This window comes from Salmo trutta, chromosome 39, assembly GCF_901001165.1.
Source record: "Salmo trutta chromosome 39, fSalTru1.1, whole genome shotgun sequence".
Classification (NCBI taxonomy): domain Eukaryota; kingdom Metazoa; phylum Chordata; class Actinopteri; order Salmoniformes; family Salmonidae; genus Salmo; species Salmo trutta.
In genome coordinates, this window is record NC_042995.1 from 2240088 (window position 1) to 2266514 (window position 26427).

The window sequence follows — 26427 nt, forward strand, 5'->3', positions numbered from 1 at the left end:
ATCCACACTGAAGTAATTTCAGATGCAAATGAAAATAGCTTTCTAGATTCAGCATTTTACATTAAGCTGGTTATTTCAGGTTCAGGTATGAAATATAGTTATTATATTGTCCTAATTTGTCCACCACTTTTAGCATAAAATACCTTGAAAATAACTCTTGGGAAAAGCATGTTTTATAAAGTACAAGTAGAAAATAATATACCATGATTACCATTTCACTGAGAAATAAACATGTGTATGGGCTACTATTGGCCACGTCGTTTTCAAGTAATTATTTTCATTTAGTTATTTCTTAGTTATTTTCAGTGTTAGATATCTATGTAAATTGTGTGTTGAGGATTAAAATATATTTCGTGAACATCATTTCAGATTTTGCTTGAATTGGGGTTGAGACAATTCCAAATCAATTCGGTCAATTCAGCAGATTAATTGCAAATCAATTCAATAATTGAAAAAAATAAGATTTTTTTATCATTGTGCATTTTTCCACTTCCTGAATTGAATTTCAATTTAATTCATGAATTTCTAAGTTTATTAAAGAAACGGACAACCTTAACCCAGAGTAAAGTATTAGTCATTTATACGGTCTCTATATCCATAGTATTCCCTATGGTCTGTACGGTTCACCATGGAGACAAATGTCATAACCAAACAGGGACACAGCCAGATACATAGCTACAGGTCTGCTGGAGGATTTCCTTGGCCGGGTCCCCTGTAGCCATCTGTCCTCTGGATCGCCCTGCATCAGCCTCACATCACCACGGTACCTAGCTAACGTTCACGCCTCATTTGGCCACTCCTCTTGCATTCCTAATAGTTTAGTCTCTCGGAGCAGAGCGGTCTGTGCTACCCAGTCCTCTGCTCTCTGACACTGTCCGACTCATCTGGTACACCGTGTGTGTCCTCTCGTTGAGGCCATAACAATAAACACTGAGTTCATACTGATTCCCAACAACACAATGCCTGGGTCGGGACAGAAGGCATCGCTTTACATTGACTTGTCCTTTGAAATTTACTTTCTGAGCCTTTACTTAGTAAACTGATACATGGGCATTTGAAAGTATTTAAATATGAGGAAACTGATATCCAATAGAACCCCAGTCATCTGGAAAGCCCGCCCCCCTCTCTCTCTCTCCTCCCCCTCGCTCTCTCTCTCTCCTCCCCCCCCATCTCTCTCTCTCTCCTCCCCATCTCTCTCTACCCCACAGCATTACTGTTTACAGAGTAACTACTCTCCCCCACAGCATTACTCTTTACAGAGTAACCACTCTCCCCCACAGCATTACTGTTTACAGAGTAACCACTCTACCCCACAGCATTACTGTTTACAGAGTAACCACTCTCCCCCACAGCATTACTGTTTACATAGTAACCACTCTCCCCCGCAGCATTACTGTTTACAGAGTAACCACTCTCCCCGACAGCATTACTGTTTACAGAGTAACCACTCTCCCCCGCAGCATTACTGTTTACAGAGTAACCACTCTCCCCCACAGCATTACTGTTTACAGAGTAACCACTCTCCCCTGCAGCATTACTGTTTACAGAGTAACCACTCTCCCCCGCAGCATTACTGTTTACAGAGTAACCACTCTCCCCCGCAGCATTACTGTTTAGAGTAACCACTCTCCCCCACAGCATTACTGTTTACAGAGTAACCACTCTACCCCACAGCATTACTGTTTAGAGTAACCACTCTCCCCCACAGCATTACTGTTTACAGAGTAACCACTCTACCCCACAGCATTACTGTTTAGAGTAACCACTCTCCCCCACAGCATTACTGTTTACAGAGTAACCACTCTCCCCCACAGCATTACTGTTTACAGAGTAACCACTCTACCCCCCAGCATTACTGTTTACAGAGTAACCACTCTACCCCACAGCATTACTGTTTACAGAGTAACCACTCTACCCCCCCATCCCTCCCCTTCCTCTGTCCCCCACAGCATTACTGTTTACTGAGTAACCACTCCACCCCCCATCCTCTCTGTCCCCCATAGCATTACTGTTTACAGAGTAACCACTCTACCCCCATCCCTCCCCTTCCTCTCTGTCCCCCACAGCATTACTGTTTACAGAGTAACCACTCTACCCCCATCCCTCCCCTTCCTCTCTGTCCCCCACAGCATTACTGTTTACAGAGTAACCACTCTACCCCCCATCCCTCCCCTTCCTCTGTCCCCCACAGCATTACTGTTTACAGAGTAACCACTCTACCCCCATCCCTCCCCTTCCTCTCTGTCCCCCACAGCATTACTGTTTACAGAGTAACCACTCTACCCCCATCCCTCCCCTTCCTCTCTGTCCCCCACAGCATTACTGTTTACAGAGTAACCACTCTACCCCCCATCCCTCCCCTTCCTCTCTGTCCCCCACAGCATTACTGTTTACAGAGTAACCACTCTACCCCCATCCCTCCCCTTCCTCTCTGTCCCCCACAGCATTACTGTTTACAGAGTAACCACTCTACCCCCCCATCCCTCCCCTTCCTCTCTGTCCCCCACAGCATTACTGTTTACAGAGTAACCACTCTACCCCCCATCCCTCCCCTTCCTCTCTGTCCCCCACAGCATTACTGTTTACAGAGTAACCACTCTACCCCCATCCCTCCCCTTCCTCTCTGTCCCCCACAGCATTACTGTTTACAGAGTAACCACTCTACCCCCATCCCTCCCCTTCCTCTCTGTCCCCCACAGCATTACTGTTTACAGAGTAACCACTCTACCCCCCATCCCTCCCCTTCCTCTGTGCCCCACAGCATTACTGTTTACAGAGTAACCACTCTACCCCCCATCCCTCCCCTTCCTCTCTGTCCCCACAGCATTACTGTTTACAGAGTAACCACTCTACCCCCCATCCCTCCCCTTCCTCTCTGTCCCCCACAGCATTACTGTTTACAGAGTAACCACTCTACCCCCCATCCCTCCCCTTCCTCTCTGTCCCCCACAGCATTACTGTTTACAGAGTAACCACTCTACCCCCCATCCCTCCCCTTCCTCTCTGTCCCCCACAGCATTACTGTTTACAGAGTAACCACTCTACCCCCCCCATCCCTCCCCTTCCTCTCTGTCCCCCACAGCATTACTGTTTACAGAGTAACCACTCTACCCCCCATCCCTCCCCTTCCTCTGTCCCCCACAGCATTACTGTTTACAGAGTAACCACTCTACCCCCCATCCCTCCCCTTCCTCTCTGTCCCCCACAGCATTACTGTTTACAGAGTAACCACTCTACCCCCCCATCCCTCCCCTTCCTCTGTCCCCCACAGCATTACTGTTTACAGAGTAACCACTCTACCCCCCATCCCTCCCCTTCCTCTCTGTCCCCCACAGCATTACTGTTTACAGAGTAACCACTCTACCCCCCCCATCCCTCCCCTTCCTCTGTCCCCCACAGCATTACTGTTTACAGAGTAACCACTCTACCCCCATCCCTCCCCTTCCTCTGTCCCCCACAGCATTACTGTTTACAGAGTAACCACTCTACCCCCCATCCCTCCCCTTCCTCTCTGTCCCCCACAGCATTACTGTTTACAGAGTAACCACTCTACCCCCCATCCCTCCCCTTCCTCTCTGTCCCCCACAGCATTACTGTTTACAGAGTAACCACTCTACCCCCCATCCCTCCCCTTCCTCTGTCCCCCACAGCATTACTGTTTACAGAGTAACCACTCTACCCCCCATCCCTCCCCTTCCTCTGTCCCCCACAGCATTACTGTTTACAGAGTAACCACTCTACCCCCCATCCCTCCCCTTCCTCTCTGTCCCCCACAGCATTACTGTTTACAGAGTAACCACTCTACCCCCCATCCCTCCCCTTCCTCTCTGTCCCCCACAGCATTACTGTTTACAGAGTAACCACTCTACCCCCCATCCCTCCCCTTCCTCTCTGTCCCCCACAGCATTACTGTTTACAGAGTAACCACTCTACCCCCCATCCCTCCCCTTCCTCTCTGTCCCCCACAGCATTACTGTTTACAGAGTAACCACTCTACCCCCCATCCCTCCCCTTCCTCTGTCCCCCAGAGCATTACTGTTTACAGAGTAACCACTCTACCCCCATCCCTCCCCTTCCTCTGTCCCCCACAGCATTACTGTTTACAGAGTAACCACTCTACCCCCCCATCCCTCCCCTTCCTCTGTCCCCCACAGCATTACTGTTTACAGAGTAACCACTCTACCCCCATCCCTCCCCTTCCTCTCTGTCCCCCACAGCATTACTGTTTACAGAGTAACCACTCTACCCCCCATCCCTCCCCTTCCTCTGTCCCCCACAGCATTACTGTTTACAGAGTAACCACTCTACCCCCATCCCTCCCCTTCCTCTCTGTCCCCCACAGCATTACTGTTTACAGAGTAACCACTCTACCCCCCATCCCTCCCCTTCCTCTCTGTCCCCCACAGCATTACTGTTTACAGAGTAACCACTCTACCCCCCATCCCTCCCCTTCCTCTGTCCCCCACAGCATTACTGTTTACAGAGTAACCACTCTCCCCCATCCCTCCCCTTCCTCTCTGTCCCCCACAGCATTACTGTTTACAGAGTAACCACTCTACCCCCATCCCTCCCCTTCCTCTGTCCCCCACAGCATTACTGTTTACAGAGTAACCACTCTCCCCCCATCCCTCCCCTTCCTCTCTGTCCCCCACAGCATTACTGTTTACAGAGTAACCACTCTCCCCCCATCCCTCCCCTTCCTCTCTGTCCCCCACAGCATTACTGTTTACAGAGTAACCACTCTACCCCCCATCCCTCCCCTTCCTCTCTGTCCCCCACAGCATTACTGTTTACAGAGTAACCACTCTACCCCCCCATCCCTCCCCTTCCTCTCTGTCCCCCACAGCATTACTGTTTACAGAGTAACCACTCTACCCCCCATCCCTCCCCTTCCTCTGTCCCCCACAGCATTACTGTTTACAGAGTAACCACTCTACCCCCATCCCTCCCCTTCCTCTGTCCCCCACAGCATTACTGTTTACAGAGTAACCACTCTACCCCCCATCCCTCCCCTTCCTCTCTGTCCCCCACAGCATTACTGTTTACAGAGTAACCACTCTACCCCCATCCCTCCCCTTCCTCTCTGTCCCCCACAGCATTACTGTTTACAGAGTAACCACTCTACCCCCATCCCTCCCCTTCCCCTGTCCCTCACAGCATTACTGTTTACAGAGTAACCACTCTACCCCCATCCCTCCCCTTCCCCTGTCCCCCACAGCATTACTGTTTACAGAGTAACCACTCTACCCCCCATCCCTCCCCTTCCTCTCTGTCCCCCACAGCATTACTGTTTACAGAGTAACCACTCTACCCCCCATCCCTCCCCTTCCTCTCTGTCCCCCACAGCATTACTGTTTACAGAGTAACCACTCTACCCCCCCATCCCTCCCCTTCCTCTCTGTCCCCCACAGCATTACTGTTTACAGAGTAACCACTCTACCCCCCATCCCTCCCCTTCCTCTCTGTCCCCCACAGCATTACTGTTTACAGAGTAACCACTCTACCCCCATCCCTCCCCTTCCTCTCTGTCCCCCACAGCATTACTGTTTACAGAGTAACCACTCTACCCCCCCATCCCTCCCCTTCCTCTCTGTCCCCAACAGCATTACTGTTTACAGAGTAACCACTCTACCCCCCATCCCTCCCCTTCCTCTCTGTCCCCCACAGCATTACTGTTTACAGAGTAACCACTCTACCCCATCCCTCCCCTTCCTCTCTGTCCCCCACAGCATTACTGTTTACAGAGTAACCACTCTACCCCCCATCCCTCCCCTTCCTCTGTCCCCCACAGCATTACTGTTTACAGAGTAACCACTCTACCCCCCATCCCTCCCCTTCCTCTCTGTCCCCCACAGCATTACTGTTTACAGAGTAACCACTCTACCCCCATCCCTCCCCTTCCTCTCTGTCCCCCACAGCATTACTGTTTACAGAGTAACCACTCTACCCCCATCCCTCCCCTTCCTCTGTCCCCCACAGCATTACTGTTTACAGAGTAACCACTCTACCCCCATCCCTCCCCTTCCTCTCTGTCCCCCACAGCATTACTGTTTACAGAGTAACCACTCTACCCCCATCCCTCCCCTTCCTCTCTGTCCCCCACAGCATTACTGTTTACAGAGTAACCACTCTACCCCCATCCCTCCCCTTCCTCTCTGTCCCCCACAGCATTACTGTTTACAGAGTAACCACTCTCCCCCACAGCATTACTGTTTACAGAGTAACCACTCTCCCCCACAGCATTACTGTTTACAGAGTAACCACTCTACCCCCCATCCCTCCCCTTCCTCCTCTGGCTGCTCTTTTCCTCACTTCCCCGTCTAATCTCTTTAATTACATCTGCTGTCGCGCCACGGTCCCATTGTCCTCCCCTGTACCCGGTGCTTTGTTAGGGCAGACCCCTGTCCGTCTCCCCCCACCTCCCCTGTGCCCGGTGCTTTGTGAGGGCAGACCCCCGTCCGTCTCCCCCCACCTCCCCTGTACCCGGTGCTTTGTGAGGGCAGACCCCTGTCCGTCTCCCCCCACCTCCCCTGTACCCGGTGCTTTGTGAGGGCAGACCCCTGTCCGTCTCCCCCCACCTCCCCTGTACCCGGTGCTTTGTGAGGGCAGACCCCTGTCCGTCTCCCCCCACCTCCCCTGTGCCTGGTGCTTTGTGAGGGCAGACCCCTGTCCGTCTCCCCCCACCTCCCCTGTGCCTGGTGCTTTGTGAGGGCAGACCCCTGTCCGTCTCCCCCCACCTCCCCTGTGCCTGGTGCTTTGTGAGGGCAGACCCCTGTCCGTCTCCCCCCTCCTTGGTTGCTTTGTGCCCCCCTCGGGCCTCTTCCTGAATCCCAGAGGGCTGGAGAGGGATTAAAGGAGTATTATCCCATTACAGCCAGGACCTCTCTCTAACGCCTTCATCTGCACCACACACACACCTAAGCACATTGGAGCATGCAGACAGCCCAGAAGTACACTAGCACACACAGACACACACAGACACACACACACACAGCTTAATTCCAGGCCCACACCAACATATCCATCTTCCCAGTTCCCACCCGTTCTCCATGTTGATTTAACAGACATTAACAGTTATATTAAGAAGCATATTTTGTCTTTATTGAAAAGAGACATTACAGTAGAAGACTGTATTAGGTATCATGTTTCAACACGGTACTGTACAGATGACACACTCAATAGAACAATAATAACAACAATAATAATTAGGAGACCAATGACAATTGGAAAAATAACGCTGCTTGATGCTGATAGGTCACGATAGAGGTGCATGGATTAGACTGATAACTGAACGATAACGGAACGAAACCCAAGCAGTTAGGAGAATAGAGGTCTTGTTCCATATCTAGATGGTATTATAACCAGATTAAATCATCTGACTGGCAGTCGTCTCGGGTTGGGTAGCTACATACAGGATGAATGACCAACGACTGAGGTCACCAAATACACACTGGAACCAAATAAACAAAAACAAATGACCACAGTTTGTTTATTAGTGTTTGTTGATTACATGTATGTACATGTGATGTGTGTTGACTGGCATGTATAGAAGGAAGAGCTGTGGACGGTTTAATGGTACTAAAGTTACACCAGACTGATTGACATGGTGAGTGTGTCCCCTGTCCACCATAGTGCTCTTGTCCCTGGCAGGGGTCACACTGATACATGTCTCCACGTCTCACGTCTAAAGAGGAGCTTCTAGATAGCCTGGAAACCAAACTGATATGCTCCGTTTCACCACTGAAACAAATCATATCTTCTGGATTCCAGGCTAGCTTTTTGATGCTTCCTGAACACAACTATGAGGGAGGACAGCTCACACTATTGGCTAATAATGAATTCCACTGGCTACTTCAGAGGGGGAAGGGAGAGCAGCTTGACCACCAATGAGGATTGTGTCCAATAGGATGTTTAACCTCTTCATATCTCCCACTAGTGTGAGAGCCAGGGGGCTGAGAGAGGAACTGTTTCAGGCCAGCAGACAATACGAGGGAAGAGACCAGGGATCTACACAAACATCCAGCCATGCAAAAGTGTTCTACAGGAAAGACTTTGTGAGGAGAGGACTGAAGAGGGACCATCAAACTGAATACGTAGTGCATCGTTTTGTCATAAATAAATAAAAGGACTTCGTCTTCTCCTCAGTCAAAACCTGACTTACAAGTGTTATTAAGGGGGAGAACCCCTCTAGCGACGAGGGAGAGGTTTAACGCTGCTATTTCTGCTACTGCAACAATAAGGTTGAATAAAGGTTTGGGCAGGTGCACTTTAGTGTTCATGGCTGCCTGTGGACAACGCCGGATGTCTCAGCACTTCTCATGTTCATCACACTCAACATGTTTAGCTCTTTTCACATTTCTATCGGACACAGAGAAGCGTGTGTGTGATGTATGGGCTTGTCTACAGCGTATGCAGGTATTGCAAGGTGCGTATTGGACAGAAACACCACCGTTAGCATGGATATCAATACCTGTCCTCCATATTGCTTTAATACCTGTACAGGTGAGGCAGGAGTCACTACTTATAATAGACGTTTATATATATATATATATATATATATATATATATATATATATATATATATATATATATATATATATATATATATATATATACACACACACACAAACACACACACACACACGAGGTAACATCAAGGGCAAAAGCAATCATAAATACGGGAGCATTTGATGCTTAGGAATGGTTTGGGGAGAGAAAGACTCATATCACACACGAGGACACACACAGTAAGGTTTAAGAACAGGCGGAGGCAGAGGGACTTGTGCAGAGCAGAGACGTTGGCAACACGGAGAGGGACAGGAGGAAAGCCCCCAACGCTAAACATTCCAGTAACGTTCAGTCAACCCATCATTGGCTTATTTCTCCCAATAAAAACATCACATGGGCATCGGCAAATCTCCACTCAAACCCCAGAGAGAACACGACGCTCTCAGAGTAAAGAACTTCCTGCTTCCTTCAGATACATCATGACATCACCACCAAAAGAGGAAGAGAGAGAAGTAAAATATTATTTACACACAGTAGGATTCCAGACCCAGAGAAGCCCTTCCTATTGAGTCACTGAGCAGGAAGGATGCATCCCAAATGGCAGCCTATCCCTACATAGTGCACTTCTTTTAACCAGAATCCTATGGGCGCTGTTCAAAAGCAGTACACTGTTGGAGAATAGGGTGCCATTCGGGACGCAGACGAAGAGATTCAAGAAGCAGAGACTGTATGATTGGTTGGGGAGCAACAGACATGGCTATCCAATGACAGACAGAGGATGGAGGAAACGCATGCAGAGTACCTCAGAAGACCTGATGGGAGGCGGCCCAGAGTCTATCCTGACCAATGACGTCATATATGATGTCAGTCAACTTGACAAGGGGAAAACTCAGAGGGGGCCCAAATTAGGAACTCTTCTCCAAATCAGAACAGTCTAATTCAATGAAGAAACAGTATCCATCAGATCATAAATATTCTACAAAAGCTGACAACCCATCATGGATTGAACTGTCAGACAAACGTCTTCTTAGATTAAATTAAATAGATTGAACACTGATGAGCCCATCTAGTATAAATAGTGCTACATTTACACGGTGGATGCTGTTCCTGGATCAGTTGTAGATCAGTGTTAGTGAATGGGAGTATGGACCTGACAACTGATACCTGCACCAAGTAATCAACAGGAACATGAGAGTCCTGCCTATCCATTTCCTCCCATCCTCTGTCTATCACTAGGCAACAATACGTTATCATGATGTGTTTCCAGCTGAAACAGCAGATACAGTGTATTTGATGACCTGATAAAAGGCAGAATAACATGCAGAAGGATAAAACATTTTCCCTTGGTCTCTGTGTGGGTTGAGTGGACCGACCATCTGATCCTGAAGAAGGTTGATGGTCTGATACTGAGCATCATGAGGCTCCCTATACATTCTGTAGGTGGACTGTTCTTCTGAATGGATGAAACGTAAATGTAAGAAGACTGTTGTTGAGGCGAGTGGAATTGTGGGGGCTTGGAGATCACGCAGAACTGACAGTCTCTGGTCCCTGAGCCTGGAAATACACGCTTTTTACACCTAGCAAGTGGCTTCTAATATATATGACAAACTCACCTCTCTGTGGAACTGATTCATTGGTCCAGCAGTTCACAATGAGATATACACAATTTGGACGTGATGAACAACCTTTTTCATTCAAAACAGAAAGTGTCAGACATGCTATCACACTTTCTGTTTTACTTCAAAGGAATATCAGATATTTAGGATTTGTTTCTCACTTTCTGAAAATGTTTATACAAGGAGATATTTTTGTATACATCCACAGGAAGAGAGAGATCACATAATTTACTGAAGAGAAGAGAGGGGAAACACTGATTATGTGGAGAACTAAAGAAGAACCAGAGTAGAAGTTGATCAGTGTTCTTTGTAGTTCTTTGTAGTTCTTTGTAGTTCTCATGTTGTAAGGTAGAGCTCCCATAACTTAAGCGAAAAGCAACCCCCCCTTCCCCAACATGCTACAGAGGCCCTCTTCAAACATCCAAAGTCTTTCCAAACCCGCAGGCCTCTGTTTCTATACAGCTGATATAGCAGTGATATAGTAGTGATATAGTAGTGATATAGTGTGTGTGGTCTGGGTTGAAGCTGGGAGCAGATTGCAGATCGGACTCAAGAGGGTATATGAGAAGGGGGTGTCGCTGCTTTTCACGTGATTTTGGCCGCCTCCTCCCCATGTCCCATCATGCTTAGGGCCACATGCAGCCAGGTAGTTAGCAGTGGGGGAGGCCGGTGACCTGACTCCACCAGGAAGTAACGCCAAGCCACCTCCTGCCCCCATGCTTTTACAGGGGAGGGCCTTGTGAGGAAATTGACAATTGGACTGAAGTGCGGGGGGGGGGGGGGGTCATCATGATGTGGGGCAGAGAGCCAAAAGGACAGAGGGCTTCATCAACGGCAACTACAACAGGAGTGCTAGTGTCTTCTGTGTGAGATTAGTGGCAGACTGGAGAGGTCAGAGGTCAACGAGGGCTCTAAGACAAGGAGTGCAGAAGTAGTGGTTCCCAAAATAGTTCAGTCATTTTCTCCCAATTCAGACTCTCTCCAAGTCCCTCACTTCCAAAAATGTCACAGTTTTTTTTCAGTCAGGATTTTGAGTGTGTAATATGCATACAATGTCACAATGTGTGTTTAGCCTGTTAATATCCTGTGAGCCGCAGTACCCGAAGGCCTTCTGAAGGGGGCGGTAGTGTTTATATGAGTGCGGTGCTGCCCGTGCTGCTGCAGCTGTTGTTGCGGTTGGTGTTGCGTCGGGACAGGTTGGGCGTGGCCATAAGTGGGTAGCGTTCATCAGGACAGCCGTACTGCAGCAGCGTGTCAACACACTCCTGGCTGCTGGCCTGCCGTGCGTACGCCAGCGCGCTGTTACCGTGGGCGTCCCTCGCCATCAGATCCACCCCGTACTAGAGAGAGAAGAGAGGGATGGTGGAGAGGAGAGAGGGATGGGGAGAGGAGAGAGGGATGGGGAGAGGAGAGAGGGATGGGGAGAGGAGAGAGGGATGGGGAGAGAGGACAGAGGGATGGTGGAGAGAGGACAGAGGGATGGTGGAGAGGAGAGAGGGATGGTGGAGAGGAGAGAGGGATGGTGGAGAGGAGAGAGGGATGGTGGAGAGGAGAGAGGGATGGGGAGAGGAGAAAGGGATGGTGGAGAGGAGAGAGGGATGGGGAGAGGAGAGAGGGATGGGGAGAGGAGAGAGGGATGGTGGAGAGAGGGATGGGGAGAGGAGAGAGCAATGGGGAGAGGAGAGAGGGATGGTGGAGAGGAGAGAGGGATGGTGGAGAGGAGAGAGGGATGGTGGAGAGGAGAGAGGGATGGTGGAGAGGAGAGAGGGATGGTGGAGAGGAGAGAGGGATGGGGAGAGGAGAGAGGGATGGGGAGAGGAGAGAGGGATGGTGGAGAGGAGAGAGGGATGCGGGAGAGAGGAGAGAGGGATGCGGGGAGAGAGGGATGGGGATGAGGGAGAGAGGGGATGAGGGAGAGAGGGGGATGAGGAGAGGGAGAGAGGGGGATGAGGGAGAGAGGGGGATGAGGGAGAGAGGGGGATGAGGGGAGAGGGGGATGGGGAGAGAGGGGATGAGGAGAGAGGGAGAGAGGGGGATGAGGGAGAGAGGGGGATGAGGGAGAGAGGGGAGAGGGGGATGAGGGAGAGAGGAGGATGAGGGGGAAAGGGGAGAGGAGGATGAGGGAGAGAGGAGGATGAGGGGGAAAGGGGAGAGGAGGATGAGGGAGAGAGGAGGATGAGGGAGAGAGGAGGATGAGGGGGAAAGGGGGATGAGGGAGAGAGGGAAAGATGGAGTAAGTGATTTGACATGGCAACATCTTGGTCTATAGACAACACTCAGGGTGAGGAACATGGACGTGTCAGATCCTGTTGGTATTGCCCTCTCTCTCACCCAGATGAGGAGCTGTGTGATGACCACGTTGCCCTTGCGGCACGCCAGGTGAAGGGCGGTTCGTCCGTCTCCCTCGCCACACGTCTCGTTGACTTGCTCCCGCGAGCCGTGAGCCAGGAGCAGGATGACGCAGCGCAGGTCCTCCTCGGCCGTGGCCCTCAGCAGCTGCTGGCCCAGGGATAGGTCCACCCCCGAGAGCGACGCCAGGAACAACCGCTGCTCGTACTTAGCCCGGATCCAACGCTCACGCTCCTCCCTGAGAGAGACATATACAGACTAGTGGTTAAGAGGAACGTTCAGGATCTTAACATCATGTGACGTTACCTTCTCCACATGTTCATCTAGTCACACTCCTCCATGGAAAAGGAACACATAGGACAGAAGGGGGATGTTCACCATAGTTCTACTTCACCCAGCAGTGTGGATACCCGCTGACTGTTACAGGGATACCCGCTGACTGTTACAGGGATACCCGCTGACTGTTACAGGGATACCCGCTGACTGTTACAGGGATACCCGCTGACTGTTACAGGGATACCCGCTGACTGTTACAGGGATACCCGCTGACTGTTACAGGGATACCCGCTGACTGTTACAGGGATACCCGCTGACTGTTACAGGATACCCCGCTGACTGTTACAGGGATACCCCCTGACTGTTACAGGGATACCCGCTGACTGTTACAGGGATACCCGCTGACTGTTACAGGGATACCCGCTGACTGTTACAGGGATACCCGCTGACTGTTACAGGGATACCCGCTGACTGTTACAGGGATACCGCTGACTGTTACAGGGATACCCGCTGACTGTTACAGGGATACCCGCTGACTGTTACAGGGATACCCGCTGACTGTTACAGGGATACCCGCTGACTGTTACAGGGATACCCGCTGACTGTTGCTGACTGTTACAGGGATACCGGGTGACTGTTACAGGGATACCGGGTGACTGTTACAGGGATACCTGCTGACTGTTACAGGGATACCTGCTGACTGTTACAGGGATACCTGCTGACTGTTACAGGGATACCTGCTGACTGTTACAGGGATACCTGCTGACTGTTACAGGGATACCTGCTGACTGTTACAGGGATACCGGCTGACTGTTACAGGGATACCGGCTGACTGTTACAGGGATACCGGCTGACTGTTACAGGGATACCGGCTGACTGTTACAGGGATATCTACTGGGTATCTTTGGGAACCACAGGACCACTCTTAGCAAGAGCCTTGAGATCAGATGGTAAAAAAGTGAATGGAAGAGAGGGACTGGGTTAACTAGGACTGGGTTAACTAGGAGTGGGTTTACTAGCCTAATCTGTGAAGGAGAAAGACACCATGTTAACCCCATAGCCGAGAGAGAGACCAGGAGAGAGACCAGGAGAGAGACCAGGAGAGAGACCAGGAAAGAGACCGAGAGAGGGGGAAGCGGGGCAGTGTGAGTACAGAGTGGTAACAGTTTCCAGCCACTCAATCTAATCCTGTGATGTGATAGCGCTAATCTCTCCCTAATCCCCGCCATGTAAACACAGCCTTTCAGCCCAATTGGGATTATCCATGCATCAATCCTCCTGTTAGAAAGGAGAGGAACCACAGTGGCCTGGGGGGAGGATAGAGGAGGGACAGGAGTGAGGATATAGAGCTGTCCTGTACCCCTAGAAACAACAGTCCCCCTCAGGGGGTCCTGGGTCCCCCACTAACCAGGATATGGAGAACACAGTATAGTGGAACCTCACTGCTAGCTCACTTCCTCTGTAATGACCTACCCTGGGTGGAGGGTTAGGCCTGAGAGAGAGCATTACATACACACACCAGGGGAGAGAGAGAGAGGGACTGAGAAAGACAGAGAGATGGATATACACTACCAGTCAAAGATTTAGACACATCTACTCATTCAAGGGTTTTTCTTTATTTTTACTATTTTTTTACATTGTAGAATAATAGTCAAGACATCAAAACTATGGAAACAAAAAAGTGTTTACCTGTTATGGCTAGGGGGCAGTATTTTCACGGCCGGATAAAAAACGTACCCGATTTAATCTGATTATTACTCCTGCCCAGAAACTAGAATATGCATATAAAACCTGAGAAGATTCTGTACAGGAAGTACCCTGTCTGACCATTTCTTGCCCTTGTTGATTATCTCTATCCATTACAGGGGATCTCTGCTGTTACGTGACACTTCCTACGGCTCCCATGGGATCTCAGAAGGCGGCAAAAAGCTGAATCTTGGCTTTGCAGGCTCTGGCTGAAAAACATTAGCGCGTTTGGATAGTGGCCAGTAACAGTACTATGAGACTCAGGCTCGTGCACGAGGGGATAGCATGCTTTTATTGTCTCTCTCTTTGTACGTATACACGCTTTCCCGGTCGGAATATTATCGCTTTTTTACGAGAAAAGTGGCATAAAAATTGATTTTAAACAGCGGTTGACATGCTTCGAAGTACGGTAATGGAATATTTAGAAGTCTTTTGTCACGAAATGCGCCATGCTCGTGACCCTTATTTACACTTCGGATAGTGTCTTGAACGCATGAACAAAACGCCGCTGTTTGGATATAACTATGGATTATTTTGGACCAAACCAACATTTGTTATTGAAGTAGAAGTCCTGGGAGTGCATTCTGACGAAGAACACCAAAGGTAATCAAACTTTTCTAATAGTAAATCGGAGTTTGGTGAAGGCTAAACTTGCTGGGTGTCTAAATAGCTAGCCCTGTGATGCCGGGCTATCTACTTAGAATATTGCAAAATGTGCTTTCACCGAAAAGCTATTTTAAAATCGGATATATCGAGTGCATAGAGGAGTTCTGTATCTATAATTCTTAAAATAATTGTTATGCTTTTTGTGAACGTTTATCGTGAGTAATTTAGTAAATTGTTAGTAAATTCGCCGGAAGTTTGCGGGGGGTATGCTAGTTCTGAACGTCACATGCTAATGTAAAAAGCTGGTTTTTGATATTAATATGAACTTGATTGAACAAAACATGTATTGTATAACATAATGTCCTAGGTGTGTCATCTGATGAAGATCATCAAAGGTTAGTGCTGCATTTAGTTGTCTTCTGGGTTTTTGTGATATTATATGCTAGCTTGAAAAATGGGTGTCTGATTATTTCTGTCTGGGTACTCTGCTGACATAATCTAATGTTTTGCTTTCGTTGTAAAGCCTTTTTGAAATCGGACAGTGTGGTTAGATTAACGAGAGTCTTGTCTTTAAATAGCTGTAAAATAGTCATATGTTTGAGAAATTGAAGTAATAGCATTTCTAAGGTATTTGAAAATCGCGCCACAGGATTCAACTGGCTGTTACGTAGGTGGGACGATTTGGTGCCACCTGCCCTAGAGAGGTTAACACTTTTGTGGTTACTACATGATTCCATATGTGTTATTTCATAGTTGTGATGTCTTCACTATTATTCTATCATGTAGAAAATAGTAAAAATAAAGAAAAGCCCTTGAATAAGTAGGTGTGTCCAAACTTTTGACTGGTACTGTATATAGAGTGTGAATCAAACCTTTCCATATCCCCTCCTATTGTTTGTGCACTGCTTTTCAACACCTTTTTAACACTGCCAAAGATTTTGAATTTTGTTGAGACCCTCAAATTCAACAAAGCCAATGACAGCAACCTAGTCACCCACCAGAGGTTTCTGATCCACTGTCTGGGAACCACTTAGGACAGGTCATGAAATGCTGGCTTCTCAAGGCAACAGGACAGTCTATGGACTGCCTCTATGTTGACAGGTCTGTGGTGTAGGGATAACCAAGTTGCCTCGTCAGCCATAACAGAAGATGAGTGATGAGACCTTAAGGTGTCTCAGAGGGTTAACCTCAAACAGACCCATTGACGGAAATAATTACAAATTAGCTGCGTGTGGAGAGGGTCTCTCTCTCTCTCTCTCTCTCTCTCTCTCTCTCTCTCTCTCTCTCTCTCTCTCTCTCTCTCTCTCTCTCTCTCTCTCTCTCTCTGAAAGCGTTTTATCAGAGCGCGAGGAGGGCAGACGGACGGATGATAAAAATAGTCAATCAATAGCCCTGGGGATCGATGCCCTGCGACATCCTTCTTAATCAAAGCCTCGGCAACGGGATGACTGGGCTCCACCCCCGGCAACGATTTCCTTTTTCTTCAAACTCCTGCAACCGTGGCTGAGCATCCACACACACACACACACACACACACACACACACACACACACACACACACACACACACACACACACACACACACACACACACACACACACACACACACACACAGAGTGCCCTTACTCAACCCACACACACATCTAGCTAATATCAAAATGTTAGAAATGAGTTTCTGGCTAAACTTGACTCAAAGTAGCTATAGGCCAGGAAGGAGGATGTTCATTCACTAACTTCTGTGGTTATACAGAAAGGATGGCGGGAGGGGGAGAGAGACAGAGAGAAGGAGGGGGGGACAGACAGACAAATACAACTAGTTTTAGAGGTGTGGGAACCCAGTAGAATCTCATTAACTCTCTCCCCAGAGAATAGACTCACTGGGTTGCGTTTGGTTATGTGTTTGTGTTTGAGGGGGTGTAACCTAGGTATGGTGGCCTGCCTTCCATATTACCCTCTCTGGTCGGGGGCTAGCCTAGCAGGACGGAATGTCCCTGGTCTTCCTGCCTGTCCCGGGGAGAGAGTGAGAAGGCTGGGCGGAGGTACACGGGCCAGAGCCCCAGGACAAAGCCCCAGGGAGGGGTGGGGCAGGGAGGGTCTCGGCAGGGGCCTGGGCCCTCGTCTCTCTGGGTGTGTGTGGAGGAAATACGGAGGCAGCACTTCACTGCTTCCTGGCACGCATGCCTTCCCCAGAGGACAGAGTTGCTATGGCTGGAGTCTGGGCCTTCCCCAGAGGATAGAGTTTTTATGGGCTGGAGCCTGGGTCTTCTCCAGGACAGAGTTGCTATGGGCTGGAGCCTGGGTCTTCTCCAGGACAGAGTTGCTATGGGCTGGAGCCTTGGTCTTTTCCAGGACAGAGTTGCTATGGGCTGGAGCCTGGGTCTTCTCCAGGACAGAGTTGCTATGGGCTGGAGCCTGGGTCTTCTCCAGGACAGAGTTGCTATGGGCTGGAGCCTGGGTCTTCTCCAGGACAGAGTTGCTATGGGCTGGAGCCTGGGTCTTCTCCAGGACAGAGTTGCTATGGGCTGGAGCCTGGGTCTTCTCCAGGACAGAGTTGCTATGGGCTGGAGCCTGGGTCTTCTCCAGGACAGAGTTGCTATGGGCTGGAGCCTGGGTCTTCTCCAGGACAGAGTTGCTATGGGCTGGAGCCTGGGTCTTCTCCAGGACAGATTTTATGGGCACGCGCACACACACACACACACACACACACACACACACGAGGTGGTCAGGCGCCATGTTGGACACAATGTGAACAGACACACTCAGGGTGCGTTGGTGACAGCACAGCATTGTAAGGAGAAGATGAACTGTCCATATTCACACACGATCACAGGACAGGATGGATGTCCACCCCTGCTACAACGGCCTCCACAACACCCCCCACTGACTTAGGTAATGAAACACAATAACACTAAAGTGTTGTTTCCAACACTGCTGGTAAACCCTACTGACAAGCACATGACATTATCTCCTCCCTGAATGAGAAGATACACTACGAAGAATAAATCCATTATTAAGTGTTGTGACTTTCCAACTCCCATTTGGTGTTCATCTTGAAGGGCATTAAGGGTTAGCATGCTACCATTATCCTCCGGTTAGAGTATTGAGAGCAGTTTGGAAACTAGAAAGGCTAATTGGACTAATTAGCTACTCAGAAAGGCTTTCTGACAATAGCTGGGGAGGGCGGTGTGTGCCTGAGGGTTCTCCCCTCTCTCTCTCTCCCCCTCTCTCTCTCTCCCCCTCTCTCTCTCTAAGAGAGGTACCTGTCTGACTGGAGCTCACTGTTCCACCATGTTTGTCTCACTTATCACATTGGATTAGGGGATCGGCAGTAGCACCACGGAGCACTATGGAGATAATTAAGCATAGGTCCTGCTCAGACAGACTGACAGGGACACACACACTCCCCACAACCCCTATTCTCTCTCACCACCTACAGCAAATGCTTAAAAAGGGAACAGGAAGGGGGGAGTGTGTGTGTAAATAATAATCCCAGGCGGCAGATTTCAGAGCCAGTCTAATTAAACACTACAGGTCATGCCAGCGAGGGCTCCAACATGTCCGAACGCAATGAGCCTTTCACAAGAAATGCCCCCTGACCACAACACACACACCAACGTTTCCCATTAGTGCAGTCATGTGAGATGACAGTAACACATTATTATCATGATAATGACTTAGGTAAATACATTCCACCCTGAGAGAGGAACCCCATACATGTATAACCTTGTTTGCTCTCTGTACTGTAGGTTGAGAAACAGTGGTGAATGGTAAATACATGGCGGTGTGTGTTAGTGTGTGTTACAAGCCTCAGTTAAACCCATGCCAAACCCCTTGGTTAATATAACAGCGGGCTGGTTTGACTGACAGCTTCATTAGCCTGTGTTAGGTTGTTAGCGGGACTGTTTACTTCCGCCGCCGAAGCGCAGGAGAGGAGCGACAGTGGGGTTCTATCGCCGTTGGAAACAGTGGGGTGAGGAATGTGCTTGTTTGGGGTTACCCGGGGATAAACAGGGGGGCTGGTGTCAGTCTCTGACTCTCATCTGGGGCCAACTGGAGACAGGAGCTGAAGAATAGATATGTCATTTCCTGCCTCTTTTATGTGCATGAGTCTGTGTTTGTATTATTCCTGTGTGTGTGTGTGTGTGTGTGTGTGTGTGTGTGTGTGCGCTGGTTCTCCTTGGCCAGTCTCTTTGTTGCAGTGTGTTTACACACAGGCCCAGTAGTTTCCTGTCTCGCCCAGACCCCCAGGCAGAACCCCGTCTGATTGGTCAACTCTGACAGCCGTCCACTCCACTGGGCCGTCCGACCGTGACTGGTCACCAGCTGCTCTCCACTGCCACTACGACCAGGGGGAGGGAGGGGGTCTACGACCCCAACATAGACCCTGGATACAAGACTCACAGTCCCACATCCTTATAAATCAGAAAAATATTCATTATCTACCATTACGGTATTATCAAATGATCATTTATATTTGATGGCCATTATTGCCTATTAAAGTGATTCAATTATTTTGACACGCAGTGATTCATTAAGTGACAAAATAGTGTGTCGTTGTTTTCCACCCAAAATGAAGTTGACCTTATTACCAATGTCCAAAATTACCAGCATTATCATAACTGTCATCACCAGCATCATGATCATTTCCAGCATCATTACCATAAAGGGCTGTTATTCGATGCCCTCCAACAACATCATTCCTCAACATTATCATCTTTATCGCTTAACAAAGAGAGAAGACATCCTTGTTAACATACAAAATAACATCCATATCATATTCCCATTCTAACAGCGTGGTGCTGGGTCTGATCTGCACTGTGAGACGTGTGGACCTCAGGAATACCACAACCATTCTAACAGCGTGGTGCTGGGTCTGATCTGCACTGAGACGTGTGAACCTCAGGAATACCACAACCATTCTAACAGCGTGGTGCTGGGTCTGATCTGCACTGAGACGTGTGGACCTCAGGAATACCACAACCATTCTAACAGCGTGGTGCTGGGTCTGATCTGCACTGAGACGTGTGGACCTCAGGAATACCACAACCATTCTAACAGCGTGGTGCTGGGTCTGATCTGCACTGAGACGTGTGAACCTCAGGAATACCACAACCATTCTAACAGTGTGGTGCTGGGTCTGATCTGCACTGAGACGTGTGGACCTCAGGAATACCACAACCATTCTAACAGCGTGGTGCTGGGTCTGATCTGCACTGTGACATGTGGACCTCAGGAATACCACAACCATTCTAACAGTGTGGTGCTGGGTCTGATCTGCACTGAGACGTGTGGACCTCAGGAATACCACAACCATTCTAACAGCGTGGTGCTGGGTCTGATCTGCACTGAGACGTGTGGACCTCAGGAATACCACAACCATTCTAACAGCGTGGTGCTGGGTCTGATCTGCACTGAGACGTGTGAACCTCAGGAATACCACAACCATTCTAACAGCGTGGTGCTGGGTCTGATCTGCACTGAGACGTGTGGACCTCAGGAATACCACAACCATTCTAACAGCGTGGTGCTGGGTCTGATCTGCACTGAGACGTGTGGACCTCAGGAATACCACAACCATTCTAACAGCGTGGTGCTGGGTCTGATCTGCACTGAGACGTGTGAACCTCAGGAATACCACAACCATTCTAACAGTGTGGTGCTGGGTCTGATCTGCACTGAGACGTGTGGACCTCAGGAATACCACAACCATTCTAACAGCGTGGTGCTGGGTCTGATCTGCACTGTGACGTGTGGACCTCAGGAATACCACAACCATTCTAACAGTGTGGTGCTGGGTCTGATCTGCACTGAGACGTGTGGACCTCAGGAATACCACAACCATTCTAACAGCGTGGTGCTGGGTCTGATCTGCACTGTGAGACGTGTGGACCTCAGGAATACCACAACCATTCTAACAGTGTGGTGCTGGGTCTGATCTGCACTGAGACGTGTGAACCTCAGGAATACCACAACCATTCTAACAGTGTGGTGCTGGGTCTGATCTGCACTGAGACGTGTGGACCTCAGGAATACCACAACCATTCTAACAGTGTGGTGCTGGGTCTGATCTGCACTGTGACGTGTGGACCTCAGGAATACCACAACCATTCTAACAGCGTGGTGCTGGGTCTGATCTGCACTGTGACGTGTGGACCTCAGGAATACCACAACCATTCTAACAGCGTGGTGCTGGGTCTGATCTGCACTGAGACGTGTGGACCTCAGGAATACCACAACCATTCTAACAGCGTGGTGCTGGGTCTGATCTGCACTGAGACGTGTGGACTTCAGGAATACCACAACCATTCTAACAGCGTGGTGCTGGGTCTGATCTGCACTGTGAGACGTGTGGACCTCAGGAATACCACAACCATTCTAACAGCGTGGTGCTGGGTCTGATCTGCACTGAGACGTGTGGACCTCAGGAATACCACAACCATTCTAACAGCGTGGTGCTGGGTCTGATCTGCACTGAGACGTGTGGACCTCAGGAATACCACAACCATTCTAACAGTGTGGTGCTGGGTCTGATCTGCACTGAGACGTGTGGACCTCAGGAATACCACAACCATTCTAACAGCGTGGTGCTGGGTCTGATCTGCACTGAGACATGTGGACCTCAGGAATACCACAACCATTCTAACAGCGTGGTGCTGGGTCTGATCTGCACTGAGACGTGTGGACCTCAGGAATACCACAACCATTCTAACAGCGTGGTGCTGGGTCTGATCTGCACTGTGAGACGTGTGGACCTCAGGAATACCACGACCATTCTAACAGTGTGGTGCTGGGTCTGATCTGCACTGAGACGTGTGGACCTCAGGAATACCACAACCATTCTAACAGTGTGGTGCTGGGTCTGATCTGCACTGAGACGTGTGGACCTCAGGAATACCACAACCATTCATTACAGAATGGAACCGTGGCAGAGAAGTGAGAGGAACCAGGTTGGACTGAAGTCGTCAGTCAGTGACACACACACACACACACACACACACACACACACACACACACACACACACACACACACACACACACACACACACACACACCGTCGTCAGTCAGTCAGTGAGTGAGCAGAGTGGCCCTCTCCTTTGGCCTAATTAGCCCTCTCTAATTCAGCTCGTTAGGACTCGTTACAACTCGTTAGGGTTCCACTGACTCCCAGGTAATGAGGTCTGACAGGAGGAATCTGTCACCTGGACAGCTCCCCCAGTACAACCTGAGGAGACTAAGACCAGGGTGAGATCACCAGACCATACACACAGGCTCCCATACAGAGAGGAGAGAGGTAGTCACTAGAGGGAACAACACATACAGAGAGGTAGTCACTAGAGGGAACAACACATACAGAGGTAGTCACTAGAGGGAACAACACATACAGAGAGGTAGTCACTAGAGGGAACAACACATACAGAGAGGTAGTCACTAGAGGGAACAACACATACAGAGAGGTAGTCACTGAGGGAACAACACACACAGAGAGGTAGTCACTAGAGGGAACAACACACACAGAGAGGTAGTCACTGAGGGAACAACACATACAGAGAGGTAGTCACTAGAGGGAACAACACATACAGAGAGGTAGTCACTAGAGGGAACAACACATACAGAGAGGTAGTCACTAGAGGGAACAACACATACAGAGGTAGTCACTAGAGGGAACAACACATACAGAGAGGTAGTCACTAGAGGGAACAACACATACAGAGAGGTAGTCACTAGAGGGAACAACACATACAGAGAGGTAGTCACTAGAGGGAACAACACATACAGAGAGGTAGTCACTAGAGGGAACAACACATACAGAGAGGTAGTCACTAGAGGGAACAACACATACAGAGAGGTAGTCACAAGAGGGAACAACACATACAGAGAGGTAGTCACTAGAGGGAACAACACATACAGAGGTAGTCACTAGAGGGAACAACACATACAGAGAGGTAGTCACTAGAGGGAACAACACATACAGAGAGGTAGTCACTGAGGGAACAACACACACAGAGAGGTAGTCACTAGAGGGAACAACACATACAGAGAGGTAGTCACTGAGGGAACAACACATACAGAGAGGTAGTCACTAGAGGGAACAACACATACAGAGAGGTAGTCACTAGAGGGAACAACACATACAGAGAGGTAGTCACTAGAGGGAACAACACATACAGAGAGGTAGTCACTGAGGGAACAACACATACAGAGAGGTAGTCACTAGAGGGAACAACACATACAGAGAGGTAGTCACTAGAGGGAACAACACATACAGAGAGGTAGTCACTAGAGGGAACAACACATACAGAGAGGTAGTCACAAGAGGGAACAACACATACAGAGAGGTAGTCACTAGAGGGAACAACACATACAGAGGTAGTCACTAGAGGGAACAACACATACAGAGAGGTAGTCACTAGAGGGAACAACACACACAGAGAGGTAGTCACTGAGGGAACAACACACACAGAGAGGTAGTCACTAGAGGGAACAACACATACAGAAAGGTAGTCACTAGAGGGAACAACACATACAGAGAGGTAGTCACTAGAGGGAACAACACATACAGAGAGGTAGTCACTAGAGGGAACAACACATACAGAGAGGTAGTCACTAGAGGGAACAACACATACAGAGAGGTAGTCACTAGAGGGAACAACACATACAGAGGTAGTCACTGAGGGAACAACACATACAGAGAGGTAGTCACTAGAGGGAACAACACATACAGAGGTAGTCACTGAGGGAACAACACATACTGAGAGGTAGTCACTAGAGGGAACAACACATACAGAGAGGTAGTCACTGAGGGAACAACACATACAGAGAGGTAGTCACTAGAGGGAACAACACATACAGAGAGGTAGCCACTAGAGGGAACAACACATACAGAGAGGTAGTCACTAGAGGAACAACACATACAGAGAGGTAGTCACTAGAGGGAACAACACATACAGAGAGGTAGTCACTAGAGGGAACAACACATACAGAGAGTAGTCACTAGAGGGAACAACACCTACAGAGAGGTAGTCACTAGAGGGAACAACACATACAGAGAGGTAGTCACTAGAGGGAAACAACACATACAGAGAGGTAGTCACTAGAGGGAACAACACATACAGAGAGGTAGTCACTAGAGGGAACAACACATACAGACAGGTAGTCACTGAGGAACAACACATACAGAGAGGTAGTCACTAGAGGGAACAACACATACAGAGGAGGTAGTCACTAGAGGGAACAACACATACAGAGAGGTAGTCACTAGAGGGAACAACACATACAGAGAGGTAGTCACTAGAGGGAACAAACACATACAGAGAGGTAGTCACTAGAGGGAACAACACATACAGAGAGGTAGTCACTAGAGGGGAACAACACATACAGAGAGGTAGTCACTAGAGGGAACAACCAATACAGAGAGGTAGTCATAGAGGGAACAACACATACAGAGAGGTAGTCACTAGAGGGAACAACACATACAGAGAGGTAGTCACTAGAGGGAACAACACATACAGAGAGGTAGTCACTAGAGGGAACAACACATACAGAGAGGTAGTCACTAGAGGGAACAACACATACAGAGAGGTAGTCACTAGAGGGAACAACAACATACAGAGAGGTAGTCACTAGAGGGAACAACACATACAGAGAGGTAGTCACTAGAGGGAACAACACATACAGAGAGGTAGTCACTAGAGGGAACAACACATACAGAGAGGTAGTCACTGAGGGAACAACACATACAGAGAGGTAGTCACTAGAGGGAACAACACATACAGAGAGGTAGTCACTAGAGGGAACAACACATACAGAGAGGTAGTCACTAGAGGGAACAACACATACAGAGAGGTAGTCACTAGAGGGAACAACACATACAGAGAGGTAGTCACTAGAGGGAACAACACATACAGAGAGGTAGTCACTGAGGGAACAACACATACAGAGAGGTAGTCACTAGAGGGAACAACACATACAGAGAGGTAGTCACTGAGGGAACAACACATACAGAGAGGTAGTCACTAGAGGGAACAACACATACAGAGGTAGTCACTGAGGGAACAACACATACAGAGAGGTAGTCACTAGAGGGAACAACACATACAGAGAGGTAGTCACTGAGGGAACAACACATACAGAGAGGTAGTCACTAGAGGGAACAACACATACAGAGGTAGTCACTGAGGGAACAACACATACAGAGAGGTAGTCACTAGAGGGAACAACACATACAGAGAGGTAGTCACTAGAGGGAACAACACATACAGAGAGGGAAGAGGGAACAAGGTACACATGGTACCACAGAAAGAAGAGGCAGACAGACAGAACAGCTGTAAAATAGAGAGCAGATAGATACTATTGTCTTACAAGGTAAAAATACCCTAGACCCCCCCCCCAAAACAAGGGGCCTGAAATCAATTCCACTTTGGTCGTTAGCTGCCCTTGGATAGTCACAGATAATTAAGCTCAGCGCTTTTTATGATGAGCAGATTAGTGTCTCTGTTACTGGGCCTTTGCCTGGCCTGATACTGCTCCCTGATTGGCTGGCTGGGGGGAAATGGGCAAAGCTGATGGGAAGTGCCCTCAGCTGGATCACAATGCTCCAGTAGTGGCATGAAGAGCAGAGAGAGAGGAAAGGAGGGAGGTAGGGGAGAAGGGGAGAGAGAGAGGGGAGGAGATTGAGGGAGGGAGGGAGGAAGGAAGGTCGGGAGGGAGGGGGAGAGAGAGTGGGGAAGAGAGAGGGGAGGAGATCGAGAGAGCGAGGGAAGGAGAGAGGGGGAGGGAGGAAGGGAGGGGGTGAGAGGGAAGGAGAGAGGGGGAAGGAGAGAGAGAGGGAGGTAAAGGTAGAGAGAGGGGGAGGGAGGAAGGGAGGGGAGAGAGGGAAGGAGAGAGGGGGAAGGAGAGAGAGAGGGGGAAGGGAGGAAGGGAGGGGGAGAGAGAGAGGGGGAGGGAGGGAAGGAGAGAGGGGGAAGGAGAGAGAGAGGGAGGTGAAGGTAGAGAGAGGGGGGAGGGAGGAAGGGAGGGGGAGAGAGGGAAGGAGAGAGGGGGAAGGAGAGAGAGAGGGAGGTGAAGGTAGAGAGAGGGGGAGGGAGGAAGGGAGGGGGAGAGAGGGAAGGAGAGAGGGGGAAGGAGAGAGAGAGGGAGGTGCAGGTAGAGAGAGGGAGAGAGAGAGGGGAGGTGCAGGTAGAGAGAGGGGGAGGGAGGAAGGGAGGGGGAGAGAGGGAGGAGAGAGAGACAGAGCACGCTCCAGTAGTGGCATACAGAGCAGATAAGAGGGGAAAGGTCAAGAGGGAGAGAAGGGAGAAAGGGAGGAAGGGAGAGAGAGAGAGAGGTA

The 26427-nt window shown here is 49.4% G+C and overlaps 1 protein-coding gene across 7 annotated transcripts in view; it reads right to left on the reverse strand.

The window, feature by feature from the left end:
• Positions 1-10126: 10126 nt before the first annotated feature.
• Positions 10127-26427, reverse strand: part of agap1 (ArfGAP with GTPase domain, ankyrin repeat and PH domain 1) — a 251067-nt gene continuing 234766 nt past the window's right edge. For all 7 annotated transcript variants that reach the window (XM_029741621.1, XM_029741620.1, XM_029741618.1 and 4 more), the window contains 2 exons: positions 12456-12711; positions 10127-11464 (listed from right to left, as the gene is read on the reverse strand). In XM_029741621.1, the coding sequence (XP_029597481.1) occupies positions 11255-11464; positions 12456-12711 (466 nt within the window). In that variant the 3' untranslated portion in view covers positions 10127-11254. The remainder of the gene's footprint in view (positions 11465-12455; positions 12712-26427) is intronic.